This window comes from Eptatretus burgeri, chromosome 6 (assembly GCF_056783735.1).
Source record: "Eptatretus burgeri isolate ZD-2024b chromosome 6, Ebu_testis_v1, whole genome shotgun sequence".
In the NCBI taxonomy this organism is placed as follows: domain Eukaryota; kingdom Metazoa; phylum Chordata; class Myxini; order Myxiniformes; family Myxinidae; genus Eptatretus; species Eptatretus burgeri.
Genome location: NC_140966.1, coordinates 13,580,833 through 13,600,832, shown reverse-complemented (window position 1 = coordinate 13,600,832; position 20,000 = coordinate 13,580,833). Strand labels below are relative to the sequence as shown.

The window sequence follows — 20,000 nt, the reverse complement described above, 5'->3', positions numbered from 1 at the left end:
GAAAGGTATCAGCCTTGGGACGTGTACAATGCCGATGAGACTGGGCTTTTCTGGCAGATGCTGCCAGAAAAGTCTCTGGGGTTCGTTGGTCAATCCCATCATGGTGATAAGCAGGCGAAGTTGTTGTCTTACAGTTGTTCATTATCTTTACTTTTGAGAAACTGATTCATGAATTCCATCTTTGCTTGATCACTTTCCAACTCACCAATGAACCCCCACTTATGCCCCGAGGATTGTGTTTTCCTTTTGGTACAATAGCCGGCTCTCACACATACATGTCCAGGCCACGCTCAACTTCATCCTTCACCCCACAGTCATCATGAATGTTCGCATACGCGCAAGTCGTCACATTTCTAAGTCGTCACTTTTTTCTCGGTCCCGATGGTGACAACTTACGCCTATATATATATATGTATATATGAGGTGTGTTCCAAAAGTATCCGACCTTTGTTCATAAAAAATACTCGTATCCAGATACAACAAACTTGCACTAATCTCCTTCAAAGTAGTCCCCTTGGGCTGCCACACACTTCTCCCAACGTTTCTGCCACTGTCGGAAGCAGCGCTGGAACGCCTCTTTTGGGATGGCGTGCAGCTGGTCCGTCGCATTCCGCATGATGTCTTCTCTGGACTGAAATCTGGTCCCTTTCAGGGGCATTTTCAGCTTGGGGAAAAGCCAGAAGTCACACGGAGCCATGTCGGGAGAGTAGGGAGCCTGATGAAGCACAGATGTGTTGTGTTTTCCCAGGAAACTCTGTATCAAATGTGAAGAATGGGCGGGTGCGTTATCGTGATGGAGCTGCCAATTGACCGCTGCCCACAGGTCCGGCCATTTGCGTCGCACAGCGTCACGAAGGCGACGCAGTACCTCTTGGTAGTACTCTTTGGTGATGGTTTTGCCGTGTGGTGCGTACTCGTGATGAATCACGCCACTGGAGTCAAAGAAGACGGTCAGCATGACTTTGACATTGCTGCGGGCCTTCCTTGCTTTTTTTGGTCTCGGGGATGTTGGATGCTTCTATTGTGATGACTGGAACTTGGTTTCTGGGTCATACCCATAAGCCCAGGTTTTATCACCAGTGATCACTGTGTTGAAGAACTTGGTATCGCTGTTCACAGTCTCCAGCATTTCTAGTGCGATCTCCAAACGGATTTGCTTCTGCTCGATCGTTAGTAGCTTTGGCACGAACTTCGCTGAGATTCTCCTTCAGCCGAAATCCTCAGTCACAATGGAATGAACGGATCCAATGCCTACGCCCGCCTCGTCTGCAAGTTCTCTGATCGTGATTCGACGATCCTGCATCAGCATGGTCCTCACTTGGTCAATGACGATCTCATTGCGGGATGTTGAGGGTCTACCAGAACATGCTGCACTTTCCACTGATGTGCGACCATCTTTGAAATGGTTGAACCACTCTTCTATCTGTGTGGTGCCCATTGCTTCGTTCCCGAAGGCCTGTTGAATCTTGCGGGTCATTTCCACTTGGGAATCGCCCAGCTTTACACAAAATTTGATGTAATAGCATTGTTCAAGTTTTTCCGCCATTTTGTCAAAAACGAAAATCCGACTGCGCTCATTTACACTTCCTCACTCATCGGCGTTGTATCGGCGACTGACAGCTTTGACAGGCGGGAAAATATTCACGCATACGAATTATGATCGCCTCCATACGTGCACCAAACCACGCCTCCCTAGCTTCATTTGTTTACGCACAAAAAATTAAGGTTGGATACTTTTTGAACACACCTCGTATATACATGTGTGTATGTATTTATGTATGTATATATATATATATATATATATATATATATATATATATATATATATCTATATATATATATATATATATACATATTGTTACTGGCTGGGTGTCGGCCGCCAACCGACCGCCCTGGACGGAGCCGCAAGTCGAGTCGGCCCGACCGATCGCCCGGAATATAGATCGCCGCCCGGATAACTCTGAGCGATGGGTCCTTGTACAAGAATCGAAATAAGCCAATCGGCAGATCACATGGGGTAGGGTCGATTGCCAATCTTCAATGTACCTAAATACCCACGTGATCCAACTACCGGGGTATTCCACCCTCGACGGAACTCGTACGGAACAAACCGCCGAGGCAAGCTTGTCCGTGCGCGATTCCGAGCGGCGTAATCGCTGAGAACCGTCGGTCCAAATGTTCCCCTATTACGGCAAACCAACGGCTTTCTAACTCCCAACACACGAAAAGTTCAGTCAATGAGGGAATGGACGCAACGAGTAGGTTTACATTCACACAAGGACATTTATTATAATAAAACACGTATGCAATTAAATAAGGCAAAACACGTATGCAATTATACAAGCAACAAAAGCACGACAAAAGAACTACAACCGTCTACTCATTATGTACAGTCATTTACACTTAACAGCAGTTCCTACTTATTAGACGGGCCCACTGACACAAGTACGCACGCACGCACGCACGCACACACACACAAACACACACACACACACACACACACACGAAATGGTGGCAGAGGCCTTCAATCACGAACTCCAGGTCAGAGGACAGGTGAGCTGAAACTCAGAGCCTAACTCGAACCTTTCCACCTCGTATGGTCTTCAACTTGTCCGGACCCGGGCTCCAGTGAGAGCGAGCTGGATCCAATCGCCGCGATCCTTCCCGAGCTCCCGCGAATCCTCCCGTGCTTCTCAATACGTGCCGGTGAGACAAGGCGCCGATCCTTCCTGTAGATGCGTCGTTTCCCCGAGGGTCCAACTCCAAGAAGAGGCCGATGCGTTGCACCAAGCCGGGAACCAAAATGGGGAACGAAAAGCTCCACGAACCAATAAGAAGAGGAAGAAGCCTCCACTCGCAGCTCGAGCCGAACAACCGGCTCAAGTTCCTTCCAAAACAAAGCAGCAGCCGAAGCTCATTGAGCCAGCCGAAGCAAAAAGCTTCCGAAGGCCTCAAGCCAAGCAAGCCAAGCAGGACCCGATGGCCTGCTGAACGACTGCTCTCTCCAAATCAAAAAAGGTTTCTCCTCCCACGGGACTCAGCACACAAACTCTGCACACGGGACTCAGAACGGGACTTCTTCACGAACTCTGCCACGGGACTCCCACACGAACAAAGAAAGGATCTCCTCTTTATCCTTTGCACCCCCTCCCCCGCACTTGGCGAGACTCATGCCATCGTGATCCACTCCCCGCTCAACCACGGGTGGGAGGGAGTTGTTGACGTCACGGGATGGCAGGGTTCTTCTTCCTCTTTGCAGAAGAGGGGGGGGGCGTCTCCAATGTTTCGTTCCCTAACTATTAAATCGATCTGCAGCGCATCTAATCGATCTCTGAACATTTAAACAATGGAAGGTGAGCTATCTAGGGAACATGCACTTATCGACATAGCTGACTAAGGGAACCTGTATGTTGTGTGCAATTGAATTCCGAATTCGTAACTATATATATATATATATATATATATATATATATATATATATATATATATATATATATATATATATATATATATATATCTTGTGACATGCACTGCCTCCACCTACCTTCCCAGGAGATCTCGATCCGTGCGACGGTGGCAGAACACAGCAGTGGTGAAAGTGTGGGCCATGTCATCATTGGGCCCAAATGCTCCGGCCCTGCTTTGGCCCATTGGCAACAGATGCTCAGCACCCTCCGCAAACCTGTGGCTATGTGGCATCCACTTCGCCTGTCCAACTAACACTCAGGCATACCGGACCAACAACGAAAGCACCCCAAGAAGAGACTGCATTCAGAAAGGGAATCACTCACCTTTACATCAGAGTTTTCATGTTTTTCACTCTGTACTGGATAAACAAAACCACAAGATCAAATGAGCATTTTAATGCTTCACAAACTAATGTAAAAAGCAGAAAATAATGGCCAAATTTATTGAAGCAATACGATCGCTTACTGTCGAGTTAATGGCACACTGCAATTGTTTTTTTTCACCACTGGTGACATCCCTCCACATTTCAAAATGTGCTGTCACATCTTCCGATTTTTTTATTTAGACCAAAAAAAGTTCACTCGTCAGTGTGTTTACTTGTAAAAAAATTTCAAATGCATAAATGATATTCCGACTCTAATCAGACTTCTCAACACAAGAAGAGTTCAAAAACTTCAGAGTTAAAACAAAAATTCACAATAATCCAACAAAGTGTCCCTAAACATTTGATGCACTTGCTCTGTTTGCCATCAAACTGCATATGTCTATACAAGTTTTTCGATTGCTCCTTCATCCATGTCTCAGTTGCATCAGTCAGTTCCTCATCAGCAAATCGGCAAACACTTCAGGTGGGACTTCAAATGTTGAAAGAAATCGTCGTGGGGACCAGGTTTTGGTTGCACAGAGGACGATCCAGTTGCTCAAAGGCACAATCACGGATGACATTGTAATACAGAATTGAAAGAGGAGCACACCCTTTTATCAACGTTCCTCAGCATTTGTCCAAGAAAGGCTGTTGCGATATTTGCATAAGACTCACTTTAGATTCTCTTGTGATTGTAGTTTTGAGGCATATTGTCAACCAGCAGGATTCCCTTGGCATCCCAAGAAAATTGAGGCGACGTTTTTGGCAGCCAAGGGTCGAGTGTGAAATATTTTGCGTCACAGTGATCCCTTGTGCTTTCATTACATAGATTTATAATTTGGTTTCAGGATCCCAGTGGTGAAGTCATGTCGAAACACCAGTTGGAATATAATGATAAAGTTGGCTGAATCTGTGTTGAACAGTTTGAGAAGCTTGCAGCATGATGCCATTGACTGCGAGTGCTAAGGTTTGGGGTGATCTGTCTTGCCGAGACCCTGGACATGCCCACGTGTTCATAGATGATGTAAAAACGTGGCCTCGAAAAAAAATAAATTAGGACGACTGGACCTGTAGCTTATCTGGGTCTAATGTTGAAACCAAAATTAGGTAGCATTCTGACTGGTGGGTTTGGAGAAGACTTTTGAAGGAAGTGACACGACCACCATTTTGACACACTTCCTGTCACGTGATCAGCATGGCCTCTGCAATTTAACATCAGGACCCTGTCCTAATGTTGAAACCAACCTTCAGAGTATTCTGACTGGAGGGTCTGGAGAATATTTTTGAAGGAATGTACCAAGTCCACCATTTTGACCTACTTAAAGTCACGTGACCAGAACGAACTTTGCAATCCCTATTACCAGTCAGGAGTGGAACCTTGCTGCCAAATTTCAGCCGGATCAACCCAGGGGTTTGGCCGGAAAAGTCGAAATAGGAGACGGATGGATGGACGATGCACAATGACAATACCTTATCTGGAATTCCAATTCCAGATAAACTAAAAATTCAAGTTCTAAAAAAAATAAAAATCCAAGTAGATATTTCAATGAAGGACCCTCCATGGTCCACACTTCGACCTGAGCAACAATGTGGGTCTGTCACATCTGCTGGCTGTTCCAACCTGGGGTCATCTTCAAGGGACTAATGTCCACATTTAAAGTTAGGAACCAATATGGCGATTGCAGAATATGAAGGCACACTTTCACCATACATTTAGTTGGACCTGGTACCCTCTTTGTGCATACAAACCTAACAACACAGTGATGCTCTGTTCAACTTCTGAATTATACTCAAGCAACATAAACAGATTCCTCAAACTATTGGCATATAAAAAAGCAAAATCAGAGCTTGCAAATCCCAAAACACCATGGCTCAATGGTGGTAATGAATAGTTTGTAGAACTTGAACGCTCCAATAGTGACAAAAATGGCCAATAATCCACTTAGATGGTCATGATGAGTTTCTCTGATGTAATCCAAAGAAGAAAATCAATCAACATGACATACAGGGTGTTCCAAAAAGACCTGGACAACTTTGGTTATTAATATATTTAGTACCACAAATGATACATTGACACCGTTTTAGATGATACAGAAACTCATAAAGTTTTCTATTTCTTCTGGTCTGGTGGTTTAATGTAAAATAAATGGCGACTCCACAGGAGAAAGCACAGTGTGTCGAATGGTTCATCGAGACGGTATCTGACACGCAAATTCAGCGTAATTTCCAGACAAAGTATGGAAGGAATCTGCCATCCCGGACTTGTATCAGAGAGTGGTATCAGAGGTTTAAGGAGACTGGAAGTTGTCAGAAACAGAAAAGTACTGATCTACCAAGCACAAGTACAGCAGACGTTGAACGAGTGCGTGAATCAGTTCAACAAAGTCCCAGAAAATCAATTTGACGCACATCCAGAGAAATGGGACTACCAACCACCACTGTACACAGGATTTTGCATAAAAGACTGAAGCTTTATGCCTATAAGGTGCAGATGCCGCAAGAACTCAAACCAAATGATGGACCCAACCTCAATGCATTTGCCTTGGAAATGCTCAGTCGCATAGAGGACGATGAAGATTACGGTACATGGAAAAGGTCATGTTCACAGATGAAGCTTGCTTTCATGTATCGGGGAAGGTCAACCGGCACAACGTGAGGATCTGAGGCTCTGAGAACCCCCACGTGGTCATTGAACAAATACATGACAGTCCAAAGGTCAATGTGTGGTACGGCCTTCTCCATGACCGCTTGGTGGGTCTGTTTTTCTTTGTGGAGGATACATTGACCTCAACAGTTTACATGAACATGTTGGAAGGATTCACCTTCCCACAGATTGAAGACCTGCAACCCAATATCATTTTTAAACAGGACGGCGCTCCCCCTCATTGGGCCTTAGTCGTTCGAGCTGTCCTGAATGAAAAATTTCCAGGTCGCTGGGTTGGCCAAGATGGACCAACCACCTGGCCCCCCGATAACCAGACATAACCCCCCTTGACGTTATTTTTTTTTCTGTGGGGGTTTGTCAAAGATGTTGTCACAAACACCAAGGTGGAAAACCTGCAGGATCTTTGTTCTCGGATCGTAGCTGCAAGCGCACTGATGGACACAAACATGCTGAGCTTAACATGGCAATAATTCGTGTACAGCCTTGATGTCCTGCACGTGACAAATGGAGCTGACATTGAAGTATATTGTCTTGATTGTGTGCACAAACCTTTATGAGTTTCTGTATCATATAAACCAAAGGGTATCATTGTATCATTTGTGGTTCTAAATATATTAACAACCAAAGTTGTCTGGGTTTTTTGGAAAACCCTGTACTTTCAATGGAGGTAATGTAACACCCAGGTTAAAAAAAATAATAATCTGAGATTCAGCATTATACATTGAGGCAATCATTGATAAGCAGTCTGATTACACCCAAAACAAAATGCATATAGCTGCCATGCACTACTATGCACTAATGTCATATAGCTGAAAACATACATGTTGTCCATCCTCACAATGACACGAGTCACATTCAATGTTATTTTTAACTAATTTCCAATGAACAACCACTGAGAAGGTAGAATTTCACGTTCCTTCATTTTACATACCGGGCATCACCATTTGTGCACTCCTCATTCATCTGATTATTTCGAAGGAATTGATGTCGTTTAAAAAAAAGAACGTTTTGAATATATGGAAAACAAACAAACAAACCAAAAAAAAAAATCAAGATTTTCGAAAATAAGGAATACGAAGCAAGCAACAGCTGTATTTTTACAAGTTTTGCAAACATAATCTACTGTGGATGGAAATGAATGAGAAAGCATATCCTAGAAATTGACTAGGGAGGCAAAATAATTAAACAATCACTGTGCAGCTGAGGGTTTACAAACAGCAACTTCAGGCATTGGTTCACCAATGGTGGACCACGCACCTGTTGTCATAGCTTGGTGTAAACAAGCATCTGGTTGATGCACCCACCGTGAATCTTTAAAATAGTCAACGAGAACACGAATTTACAAACGATACGATGATGGGAAATGTGCAATGTATCTGCTTACCGAACTAAAGCACTGCTGGTTGTGCCAAATGCTCATGGATGAACAAAGAGTTAGGTGTTTGAGACGTCAACATCACTTTTCCATATTTCCAAATGTATGGAATCAGCTTAATATGATGTGTAATCATTATTTGATGTGGCATGCTAAAATATCTTAATAATAAAAAACACCAACAAAGCCAGAATGCTTGTTTATTGTGCCTTTTCCTAAACAAAACCACACAGAAAGAAAACCACCTGAAATCTGCCAGGTTGCCACGTGAGAATATACATCTAATATATATATATATATACATACATATACACAGAAAAACACACACACACACACACACACACACACACACACACACACACACACACACACACACACACACACACACACACACACTGATTATTATAAGGCTGCATTTTTTTTCCTGTTCAGTATCACATAGAAAATCCATCTACAACGCATTGTGCTATCTCAGCAATTCCTGCGCATCATTTGTAAGACTGTTCCAATTGAGGGGAAATAATTTTTTTTAAAGGAAGGCAGCGACCATGGCGATGGTAAAACAGTTCAAATGTAATGACCTTCACCTTGCTCGTTGTCCATCCTCACAATGACACGAGTCTCATTTTGGCTCAGAATTCTTTGGCCAAGCAAGCAACGAGTGCCGTGGGTGGACAAGGTGTCACATTATTCTTCAATCATTTGTACCTTGGGGAGCAGTGAAACAGAAAAAGCATTGGTTCTGCCCAGAGCGTTCAGAACTGACACAACGCCAAAACCTGAAGTGTGTTCTCTCTGTATTCCAGACATTACTTTTATCATCAAGTTCATACACAAGTCACAATAATGAAATTCGTTTCCATTGCCGCAGTAAGGATTTCCATCGCTTAAAAAATAAAATAATAATAAATGACAAAGTCCACCACCACCCACCATTTGCCTTTGTTTCTGTTGCCTTTGTTGCCTATGCCTTTGTTACGGGGTGATTCTTCAATGCATGTTTGAACAACATTCGTTTTGCTCAAATTAATCATTTAAAAACCCTCGAAATAAAGTGCAAAAAAATGATTTTCCTGCTCCAATAATTCCGTTTGTCCAACCTTAAACATGCTTCTTTGCTTTTCCATCAAAAGGTATACAAAGCAACAGGCATAGTCCCAGTGAGTTCACCATTTGCCAGCTGGTGTTAAGTGTTGCAGGAACAGTTTGGTTTTCATGCCACTCATTTCTGTTTATTCCATGTAGTATTCCTATATTGCAAGCAAATGTTTAAGAGTGCATTTTCTTTACCATCAGCACTTTTGTGACGCACACAAATGGAAAACTACTTGAAGGCTTTCGTCAAGTTCCAATGTTGGTGAAAATCCTCAGATTATTGTTTCGCTCATTTCTTGCCTTGCCTTTGGCTCGTGAGTTCTCCAATCTTCTTGTCTAGCTTTCGAGCAAGAGCTGCTCTCTTTGTGGGGTTTGGCGGCTTGTCTGGGACAGCACTCCGGGCATACAAAACACCTCCACGGATTGTGGTGCGCCGTGCATGTGCCTTCGCCTCGTTACCGCAGCCGTGGACCTAAGAGACACAGACGAGTTAAGGATAGAGGTAAGGGAATCCATGCCAAGGCAGTGTTTCCAGAACATAATTTGTTGCCAGATGATCAAATAAATTAGTTATGACCTTTTGCATGTTTAAATCGCCTTTGTGCAGAGGCAAGAGGCTTCACAAGCATGTTGTAGCCTTAAGGCCTGCCCTTTGAGGATCAAAGCAAATGCCAATCCGATTTGCTACTTTGCAACCATAGATTATATTTCTCTTTAGTGAAAATTAGAATTGTAATGTGAGCTCAAAATGCCATCTCTGGGGATTTCTCATGTTAAAAGAATAATTTGATTTCATTATGGGGTTTTTTTTTGTATACACTGTCTAGGCTCGTATGAGAGCTAACACACAGAAACACACAACAAGGGGAGCAGGAGACAAGAGAGGCAGGAGAGGGAAGGAAAAAACAGTGGGGAACAGAGACATGAGATTTGTTGATGGGAGAGGGATGGGGTGCCGGTGGGGTACACGGGCTAAACTATATGGTAAGGATTTCCTTACCATCTCGTTTGAAGAGTGCAATTAGTTTTCATTGCTACAGTAAGAAAGAGGTAGGAAGAGATTCCTTACCATAGGAAGAAAGTTTGGTGGGAGATACCAATGATCCTACAGGGACTGTTAGGTCCTTATACTACAGGGACTTTCAGGAAGGAAAGCAGGGAATTTGAAGGAGGTGGATTAGTGGGGGTAGAAAAGATCATGGTTTTGGATGGGGGAAGATAAGAGATGGTGGTGAACAGCTGTTTTGAAGACCTGGAGGGAAGAGTGGGATTGAAGAGTGTGTGGGAGTTTGTTCCAAAGGTGGGGAAAAAGAGGAATGAAAGAGTGAATGTGAGCAGTGATTCTTGATTTTGGCAGTTTTACCAGAAGGTGGTTGCTGGCGGACCTTCAGACCTTGGAAATCAAGCCACTGGGAGAATAGGAAGGATTTAATGTTGGAAGCGATGATGGATTCCACAACCTTGCTGATGATTGGGAGAAGGCTGATTGGTCTGTAGTTGCAGGGATGTTTTTGCACCTTTTTATGCAGGGCAGTAATGTTTGCTGATTTCCAAGCAGATGGCAGATGACCTTGAGTAAATGAGAGTGTGAATAGAACAGAGAGAGGGTGAGCAAGAGCAGAGGAGCAAGTTTTTAGGACACGTGGGCTGATGCCGTCTGGACCGGTTGCAGAATCTGAGTCGAGGTTTGACAGCAAGCTCTCCACCTTGTCAGGAGAAAAGGACACAGAGTCCAGGGACAGCTGGGTGCGACTGGGTTAGGTGGGTGCAGAAAGCGATGGGTTTGGGAAAGCGAAACAAGATGAAAGTGAAATGTTGTGTGAAAGCGAAACAAGATGTCCTGTCATTCAATAAGTCATCATTTGATAATGCAGCTTTGGTGGATGCGTGCAAGTATGTATGTGTGTTGCTAAAACTCCAAGGATTGCATATTTCAGAAATTAAAATGAGTACATCACTTTTTTGGGGAAACTTAAGCTAGAATCCAATTGTAAAGGTATATGTGCACACAAAATACTTTTAATTTGAAACGAAGCAAACAAAAGAAGAACTAAAGGATGTCATATTGATACTTGACAGTAGCCTGTTGTTCCCTAATGGAAATCACCATGGCTGGATATACATAAATTGCTGTCACTGTTTATCGGGGAGAAAGAGGAATGATCATTACGAACCTGATTTTCCATGAATAAATCAAACTTGAGAAGAACAGTACTTAAGTGCTTTTTTTTTTACTACCAGTCATAGACAGGCACTTCAACGAGTATGATCAATTTTAGGAGTGCAAACGAAAAGTGTAAATACATCAGTCATGCAATGACAAATGCACCAATCGACAAGCAAAAAGAAGAAACCTTATTTATGAAAATGGTTCAAAAAATTCAATGGAAATAAAACAAATAAACAAAGAAACAAGAAAGATACCGTGCATAGCACAATACTTGTAGAATCAAAATGAACAAAAGTTGCCATGGAAACAGCAATTTGGTAATTTTGAAGATTTGTCCTATTTTACATGATGGAAAGTTGTGCATGACAAATTTGGTCGATACATTTTCGAATTGCTGCCTAATAGGTATTTTACATGTTTTGGATGGCACTGGTACCTTTGACTAATTTTAACCACATTTTCCTCACATATTTATTTTTGTACTCGACATACGTACAAATAATCTGGGTAAGTTTCAATTTGATATCTTGAAACAACAGTAAGGTTTAGCAATAATAAATTAACAAAAGGCCCAATTGATTATAATGGGGTGAAATTGTTGTCATGGAAACTGAGGACATGTCAAAAAGGATAAATCAATCGTTCTGATTTTTGGTGAACCAGGCCTGTGACCCAAAATGCAAATCCTGTTCAAATTTCAAGTTAATACGATGAAAATTGATGATTTTATGCGACATTGAGCTTTGACATTTTGGCCTCAACCAATAGACTTCAGTGACCCAATATGCAAACTGTGTTCAAATTTTAAGTCGATCGGATGAAAAGTGACGATTTTATGTGGCATTGACCAATAACCCTTTTAGTTTTTGATGTCAAAAACAACATGCTCCGAGGTTTTGATTGGTGAACGTAAACCAATTCAGTGACCAAATATGCAATTTCTGTTCAACCTAAGTACCCACCAATTCTCAATGATAGTAGCCTATGTTCCCAAATGGAAATTATGTAAGTAATGGGTGCAAAAATGCTAAAAGGTGATGCAACCCAAGCTGCTGCTGGGTTCAACGTTGCTGAGGTATTAGGGGTCTCTTCGGGTGGCTGGAGATTGTGTATTACTTGCTGAAAAATGTATAGTCTCTATATTTTATCGCTGTTTGTGGGGTGTGCATCCAAAGGGGTCCAACAGGTTTCAAGGGTCAAAGCTCCAAGCAGGGGTTCCTAAACCCAGGATCGTGACCCAAACTTGAACCCCCCCTCAAAATCTCCGTTTTTTAGGGGGGTTTCATGTCAAAAGCATTTTCTCTGACAATTTTTTATCATAGGTACACTAGGTACTAGTATCATTTGGGTTGCGAGGCAAATGTGATTTCAAATTTTGGGTCATGGACAAAAAAGTTTGGGAACCACTGCTCTAAGGGGTGTAAAGGTCTAAAGGGGTCTTAGCAGGTCTAAAGATATAAAGAGTATTTTCCAATAGTATGAAAGGTCGAAAGGTGTTTAATGGATGTAATGGGTCTCAGGATCAAGGGGGCTAAGTGATCTGAAGGGTGTAAATATCTTCAGGAGTTTAAGGCATCTAAAGGTTCTTCAGGGGTCAAAAAGGTCTAAAGGGTCAATCGGTCTAAAGAGCCAATCGGTCTAAAGGGTCAATCGGTCGAAAGGGTATGTTCCAAAAGTAATTGCAGGTTGAAAGGGTCGAGCAGGGTCTATAGGGTCTTAGTAGCCTAATGTGGTTTGCAGCAATGCCAACCCTCCCGATTTCATCGGGAGGCTTCCGAAAATTCACCCAAACTCCCGCCCTTACGATCACTATCCTTATCCTCCCGAAATTTTGATATTTTTGCACTGTTCACTAATCAGAATGTACTAGTATGAGAATTGAATGAAAAGCATCGTCTGCTACGTATAGCATGTGGTAACTCCATAACGTTCGCTGCTTCCAAATTGTACGTAAAAAATTGCAAATTCAAATGAGGAGCAGCGAAACATTGGGTCTGGATCTCACTTATGCGATCATGCACTGAGATTTAGTGCATGCGGCATGTGTGCAATACAGTGCATGCGGTATGTATGCACAGTGTATATGCATGCGATACGCTCACTGCATGCAGCTGGGCCCCGTACCAGCCCGGCGGTCGGGACCACCGTGCGGTGTTTAATTTAACAGCCGCTAGAGTTCTACGAGTCGCGCTGCAGCTGTGGAACATCGACTTCGAAGTTACCGATGCTTCAAGCCCTCGATGTTGATTACGAAATGGCAGAAAAGAAGCTTACGAAGACCAAGAAATGGTCTCAGAAGTACAAGACCGAATACAGTCTCCAATACCCGTGTATTCGAAAGTCTGAAAGAGGAATTCATCATGCGTATTGTACAGTATGCAGCGTTGATATTTCAGTTGAGCACGGAGGTCGCGATGATATTCGGAAGCACGTTGGAAGCAAACGGCACACAGACATTGCAAAGGAGAGATCTTCGAGCACGAGTACCGGTACACTTCTGAATTATTTCACCAAACAAGGGACAAGCGAGGAAGAGGATGTTACCCGAGCGGAACTTCTCTTTAGTGGATTTATTGTGGAACATAACTTGCCCATATCAGTCTCAGATCATGCTGGACCTCTATTTCAAAAGATGTTTCCAGATTCAAAAGTTGCTTCAAAGTATGGATGTGCAAGAACAAAAACTTGCAAGATGTGCAAGATGTGCAAGAACAAAAAAAAAAAAAAAAAAAAAAAAAACAAGAACAAAAAGCAAGAAAAAAAAAAGAAAAGAAAAAAGAAAAAAGAACAAGAACAAAGAAGAAAAAAAGAACACTGGTCAACAATTTTTTACTTTCTGAATGTTGTCTAGATTTCTACAAGTGAATTAGGGTATTCTGGCACTGCTGAATCAGGAAATGGCATCCATTTCTCTCCATCAGGTCAGGTTTTTGTGCTAAGTTGATTTGAAAAAATCAGATCTTGTGACAAAATCAATTACATTTTTGTGGCATTATCAGCTGATTTTTGTCAACACATATCATCCTAAACATGTTTTAAAGAAAAAAAATGTTTTGCCAACAACATTTATTGATTACATGATAGAAACATCGATTACTGTCATCTGAATGGTGGGCATTGATAAAGGTAAGTACAAGTAAATTGCATGTTGCGTCACCACTGTTCAAACTTCAGGGCTTGAACTTCCGTTTCTTCGAACTCCTGGAATGTTCAGCGGCAGGGAGGTCTCTCTTCAGATTCCAACAGTAGTCAGCCATCATGACTGCGTCCCAGCGACCCTGATACCTGGTCTCCATCTCCTTCATGTCCTGATGGAATCTCTCCCCCTGCTCGTCACTCATTGAACCCAGGTTCTCAGGAAACCGGTTCATATGTGAAAATAGGTAGTGCATCTTGATGCTCATGTTGCAGCCCAGGTTTCTGAAAGCAGTCAGCATGTTGTTGACAAGTTCTGCGTAGTTTCTGGCCTTATTGTTGCCAAGAAAGTTCTTCACTACCAAAACAAATGTCTTCCACGCTTCCAGTTCCACTTCGTTCATTGAGTTTTTGAACTCTGGATCTCTGATGAGCTGACGGATCTGAGAACCATCAAAGATGCCAACTTTCAACTTCTCCATGGTCAATCCTGGAAAAGCCTGGCACAAGTAAGTGAAGCAGTCACCATCTTTGTCCAGAGCCTTGGTGAACTGCTTGATTAAGCCGAGCTTGATGTGCAGCGGTGGGAAGAGTATTCTGTCTCTGTCCACCAGAGGGTCGTTGATGACGTTCCTTTCTTTGCATGGCACCAATTCCTCCCGCACAGGCCAGTCCTTCTTCGTGTAATGCTGAGCACGGTCCCTACTATCCCACATGCACAGAAAACATGGGTACTTGGTGAAGCCAGACTGTTGTCCCAACAAAAAGTTCACCATCTTCAGGTCAACACAAATAAACCACTTATGCTGATCATAACCAATTTTCTCCAGCACGTACTTCACCGCTTCATACTTCTCCTTCAGTGTAGTCGAGTGAGCGATGGGTACAGAGGCAAACTGGTTGCCGTTGTGTAGCAGAACACATTTCAGTGATCGCTTGCTGCTGTCAATGAACAGTCTCCAATCTTTGGGTTCGTACTGTGGCACTCCAAGCTTGAGCAGAAGCGCATGTCATAAATTGGCGCATGTAGGTATTGTACATTCTTCAGAGTTCGTTATTTCAAGAAATACAACTTTTTTGTATCACATTATTACAAAATCTGCCCCATTAACTTTAGTTTTGATCCACGAACTTTATGCTTTGCCTCACCAATTTTTGGAAGATTTTGAGGTTTTATGACTTCAAACTGATCCCTTTTCGACATAATCACCCAGAACTATCGTACCTGAATACTTCTTGTCATTAAAATAATTATTTCCAATCAAAACAATTATTTGACATGACATTTTACCCCCACCAACTTCTTCTAAAATGCTCCACACATGCGTACATGTGAACAAAAATGTAAAAAACGACATGTGGCCATATCTCAAAAACTTGACCTGATTGAACAAAACTAATATGAGTTTTGGATTCAGCGCATCAGATTCGTCCTAAATCAGCTTAAAAAATGCAGACAACAAATTTGTTGTTGACCAGTGTAATTGGTGAGTTGTCAAATGTTACTGCTTCATCTATTGCCGATATTGCTAGACTAGCTCCATTTAGCCTAGCTACAGACGGTAGCAATGACAGTGGTGAGGCCCAGCTATATCCTGTCCTGATTTCGTACTATGACAACAGTGCTGGGATTGTGAAGCAAGGTTTGCTAAGTTTGCCTGCGTGCAAACAAGATTCCACTGGAGAAAACATTTTCAAACTGCTTGATCATGAGTTCAGTGACAGGAAAATTCCGTGGGGAAATTGTGTTTCCTTTTGTGCTGATAATGCCTCTGTCATGGTGGGCAAGCACAAAGGAGTCGCTGCTTATATCCACAAACAAAATCCAGAGTGCTACATCATGGGATGCCCTTGCCATATGATGCACAATACGGCCAAGAAGGCGGCTCAGGCCTTACCCATTGAATTAGATGACTTTCTCATCGATATTTACTACTACTTGGACAAAAGTAGTAAACGCGTCAAAGGAGTGAAAGCACTGCAAGAACTCTGTGATGCCCCGACACACAAGATTCTGAAGCATGTCGCAACAAGGTGGCTGTCCCTTGGTCAGTGCCTAGACAGGCTGATTGAACAGTGGGAGCCACTTCGCCTCTTCTTCAAAGAAGAAGTACGAAGAAAAATGCAACCAACTGTAGCCAAGACTCTAACAACGAGCAAGAAGGACGGCACTGTATCTACTGCCAGTACTGGCACTGCAGGATCAAGCACTCGTGGAGCAGCATTCACCACTACCACTGCAGTATCTGCTGCGAAGAAGACAGCAGGGACAGCACCAAAACCAATGCTGAGAGCAGGGAGCATCACCGGCCCTTCATCACGTTCATCTACAAAGCAGATTCCTTCAGAGTCGAGAAAGACTGTGATAGTCCCATCTACAGGCAAAGAAGGACCCAAGTTAAGTTCTGCTTTTGCCAAATCACTTGATAGAAGCTCAGCAAAACCTTCGAATCAGAGGTCTTCTTCCTTGGCTGCACCTACCTCAAGCTCTCTCCTCAAACGTAAAATTGGATCTGGTACTACGAGTCTGACCTCTTCTGCTGGCAGTAAACGCAAGTGTGATCGCCCTGCGGCTAAGTGTACTACGAGTTCTACAACTAAAAGCGCATCTTCCTCAAACACTGTGCAGGAATCTAGAGAAAAACGTGTCAACAGGATGTTCTTGTCTCCACAAACAAAACTCTATTGTTTCTTCCTTCGATATGCTAACAAGCTTTTTGAGAAGGGGAATCTTCTGCTCCAAAGAGACGAACCCTGTATTCATCTCCTGCACGGAGAATTGAATGGTCTTCTGAAAGATATCTTCGTACGGTTTTTGAAACCATCGGTGTCATCGGTTGCTCTGGTAAATGTACCCTTCTCTGACAGAAATCATCAGAAGAATGATGAGGACCTCATGATTGGGAACGATGCCAAACTGTATATAAGGGAACAAAGGAGTCTCAAGAAATCCACCTTCACTCTGAGTGAGTCAGACATCCAAGGTTTCTTCAGTGCAGTTCGCTCATATTATGTGAAAGCCTGCAATTACATCTTCAAAACCTGGCCGCTAGATGATGAATTAGCCAAGCATGCTCAGGTGCTGGATGTTAAGCTACACCAAGAAGTGGGGTTTGACTGTGTGGAGTTTTTCATCAAGAAATTCCCCTGTCTGTTCAGTGGCGGTGATAGTGACATAGACAGTCTTGAGAGTGAATTCGCTCACTACCAGGCAGACGCCTCCATAGCTACAATTGCTACTGAGACAGTGAGAGTGGATGAGCAGTGGCATCGGATTTCACAGCTCACAGATCCCTGCACTGGTGCCAAGAAGTATCCTAATTTGAGCAAAGTGATGAAGGGAATCTTGGTCATTCCTCATTCGAACGCATCATGTGAGCGGGCACTCAGTCTTGTACGGAAGAATCATACTGAATTTCGTCCCAATTTGAGTGTCAAAACCCTGGAAGCTCTCTTAATTGAAAAACTAGCTCATAACACCCCTTGCTACCAGAGAGAATACAGCAAAGACATAATCAGAAGGGCTAAAAGAGCCACACAGCTGTCACTCAGCAAAGCTGCCATGGAAAAAGCAAGCAGCAGTAGTACCAGCCAGTAAGGTAAGAAAAATATTGCTTCTTTTGTGCTTTTTGTTAATCTTTGATTGTCCCCTAACTTACTAATATTAACATACATGTAACATTAAAAAGTGCACAATTTTCCCCTTTTTTTGTTCAAAAAGTGGGAATTCTTAACATGTTAAATGCTCCAAAATAGGGCTCAGAGGGCACTAGAGAGCGTCTAGAACCCCAGAGCTTCCAGGGCCCGCCTTAGGGCCCTGGACCCCGCCGCAAGGGTCGAGCGCTCCGCGCTCGAGATGTGCGCTTCGCGCACATTATTTGGTGTCGGTTGAAAATCCTCCCTAATTCTGATTTCCAAAAGTTGGCATCTCTGGGTTTGTGGGGTCTGAGGGGTCTTAATGTTCTTAATGGTTCTAAAGGGTCTAATGGGGTGTATAGGGTCGAGGGTTGTAAAGGGTCTTAAGGGTCTCTTGGGCTGTGCTGGGGTCTATGGGGTCTTACTGTTCTACAGGTTAAGAAAGTAGAAGACAGAACAATAAACGGAAATCCTGACACGAAGACAATAAATAAGCATGGTACTTTACAGAGAAGGAAACTCGACCGACTAAGGTGCCACGCACAACAAGCATCCAAACAAAAACTGGGGCAAGAGCAAAAGGAGCATGCAGGCAATAAAGTCCCAGGTTGACAGCAGCAGCAGCAACAGCAGCTCATCAGGATAGGACTGGTCACCAGCCCTGTTCAGCTGCCAACACCAATGAGGACTGTCCAGCAAAACGAGACCACACCTCCAATGATTTCCTCTGCCCTAAAGGAGTTCACATCAGTGCTCCTCTGGCCACAAACCACCCTGTACATAGCGACAGCTTCACAACCCAATCAGCGGTGATGACCCCAAACCAATCGGTGGCGTGGCCCCTGAGCAGTGCGGCCAATCACGCATCGCCTAGCTTGCTATCTAATTAGAGGTGGCCATGGTGGAGGGTTGGAGGTTATTCCTCTGGGTGTGATGAGAAGGGGTTGTTCAGGCATGCCACGGCATAGACGGTGAAATGTCAGCAGTGTTTCTCTCTCACCCAGACACTGCCCCGTTCGACAAGGGAGAATGAAGGGATAAGACACCTTCACCTTTCCAGACACAAAATGTTAAAGCAGTCTCCCAGTGGCACGCAAACAAAAAGGACCACCTTATTACTATCCCTAATACGCGGTCCAAAAGTCTGAAGACTATACAAACACAAATGAGAGGGGTCTATACCTCAATTCTAATACTGACCCACCCTCCCACACCCACAAATGTAATAATATATTGCTTGCCACTCCTTTATGCTGATAAAGTATTTATCAATTGTGTGTCGGGCCTTGCCAAAAAAACCCCTAAAAACATCCAATGCATTGCAAAACTTCCAATATAATGTGTGCATAAGTTCATATTCCACCATGCCCCACACCTTACCCCCCCCTCCCCCCAAAGTAAAGAAACTAATACAGATGCCACTTTTTTTTCTCCCAACAACTACAACATTACTGACAATCATGAAAAAAACAATGCTCTCACAGTTTATGCAAAACGTATGGCAAGTCACCGAGACCTTTATTCCTGGAAGCCAAAAATAGGATTTGAAGCGTTTCCTTTGAAGGGAACGGAAGCTGAGCCAAGTCGGTGTTATTTAACAATTGGTAATTTATGTGTACCTTTCATGTCCTTCAGCACCATGTGACATCAGTCGTTGTGACTGATGATGTGACGGCGAAACATGACTAACATTCCCCACTCATATCAATACATTTCCATTGCTTCCAACTTTAATTTGTCAGTGCAATAATTCAGTCGACTTCAGTGATTTCTCACATTCCGGCAAGAAGCTTAGAGAAATGTTAGCAGGTATTATGGATTTGCGCATTACCAAATCCATCCATATTCCTGTGACTAAATTTATGGCTGCTATTGTTGGACGGAGGGCTCTTTCACATGGTGAAAGAGGTTTTGAGAAAATCTCGGGTCTGGGAATTCCTCCATGCACCTCAGCGACGCGTTGCCCATGACGATGTTATTTCTTTGGCTCTTTCCTTGGAAGCTGGTGTTCCTTGAAGCAGAATCCTGGGTCTGGTGTACATGCCTTGAAGCAGCTCTGTCTGACTGGATAATCCTCCATACGACGACATCG

General features: G+C 43.2%; 2 protein-coding genes across 9 annotated transcripts in view; one reads left to right on the top strand and one right to left on the bottom strand.

Moving 5' to 3' along the window:
* SYT12 (synaptotagmin 12) overlaps positions 1–8,065 on the top strand; it is a 154,204-nt gene extending 146,139 nt beyond the window's left edge. For all 6 annotated transcript variants that reach the window (XM_085884090.1, XM_085884096.1, XM_085884093.1 and 3 more), the window contains one exon: positions 3,553–8,065. In XM_085884090.1, the coding sequence (XP_085740216.1) occupies positions 3,553–3,720 (168 nt within the window). In that variant the 3' untranslated portion in view covers positions 3,721–8,065. The remainder of the gene's footprint in view (positions 1–3,552) is intronic.
* Positions 1–20,000, bottom strand: part of IGHMBP2 (immunoglobulin mu DNA binding protein 2) — a 198,540-nt gene that overhangs the window by 61,760 nt on the left and 116,780 nt on the right. The window contains exons 16-17 of one of the 3 annotated variants that reach the window (XM_085884087.1): positions 9,163–9,439; positions 3,545–8,580 (exon numbers count right to left, since the gene is read on the bottom strand). In XM_085884087.1, the coding sequence (XP_085740213.1) occupies positions 9,257–9,439 (183 nt within the window). In that variant the 3' untranslated portion in view covers positions 3,545–8,580; positions 9,163–9,256. Of the gene's footprint in view, positions 1–3,544; positions 9,440–20,000 lie in introns of all 3 variants that reach the window. The other 2 variants (XM_085884088.1, XM_085884086.1) reach the window with 2 other exon arrangements.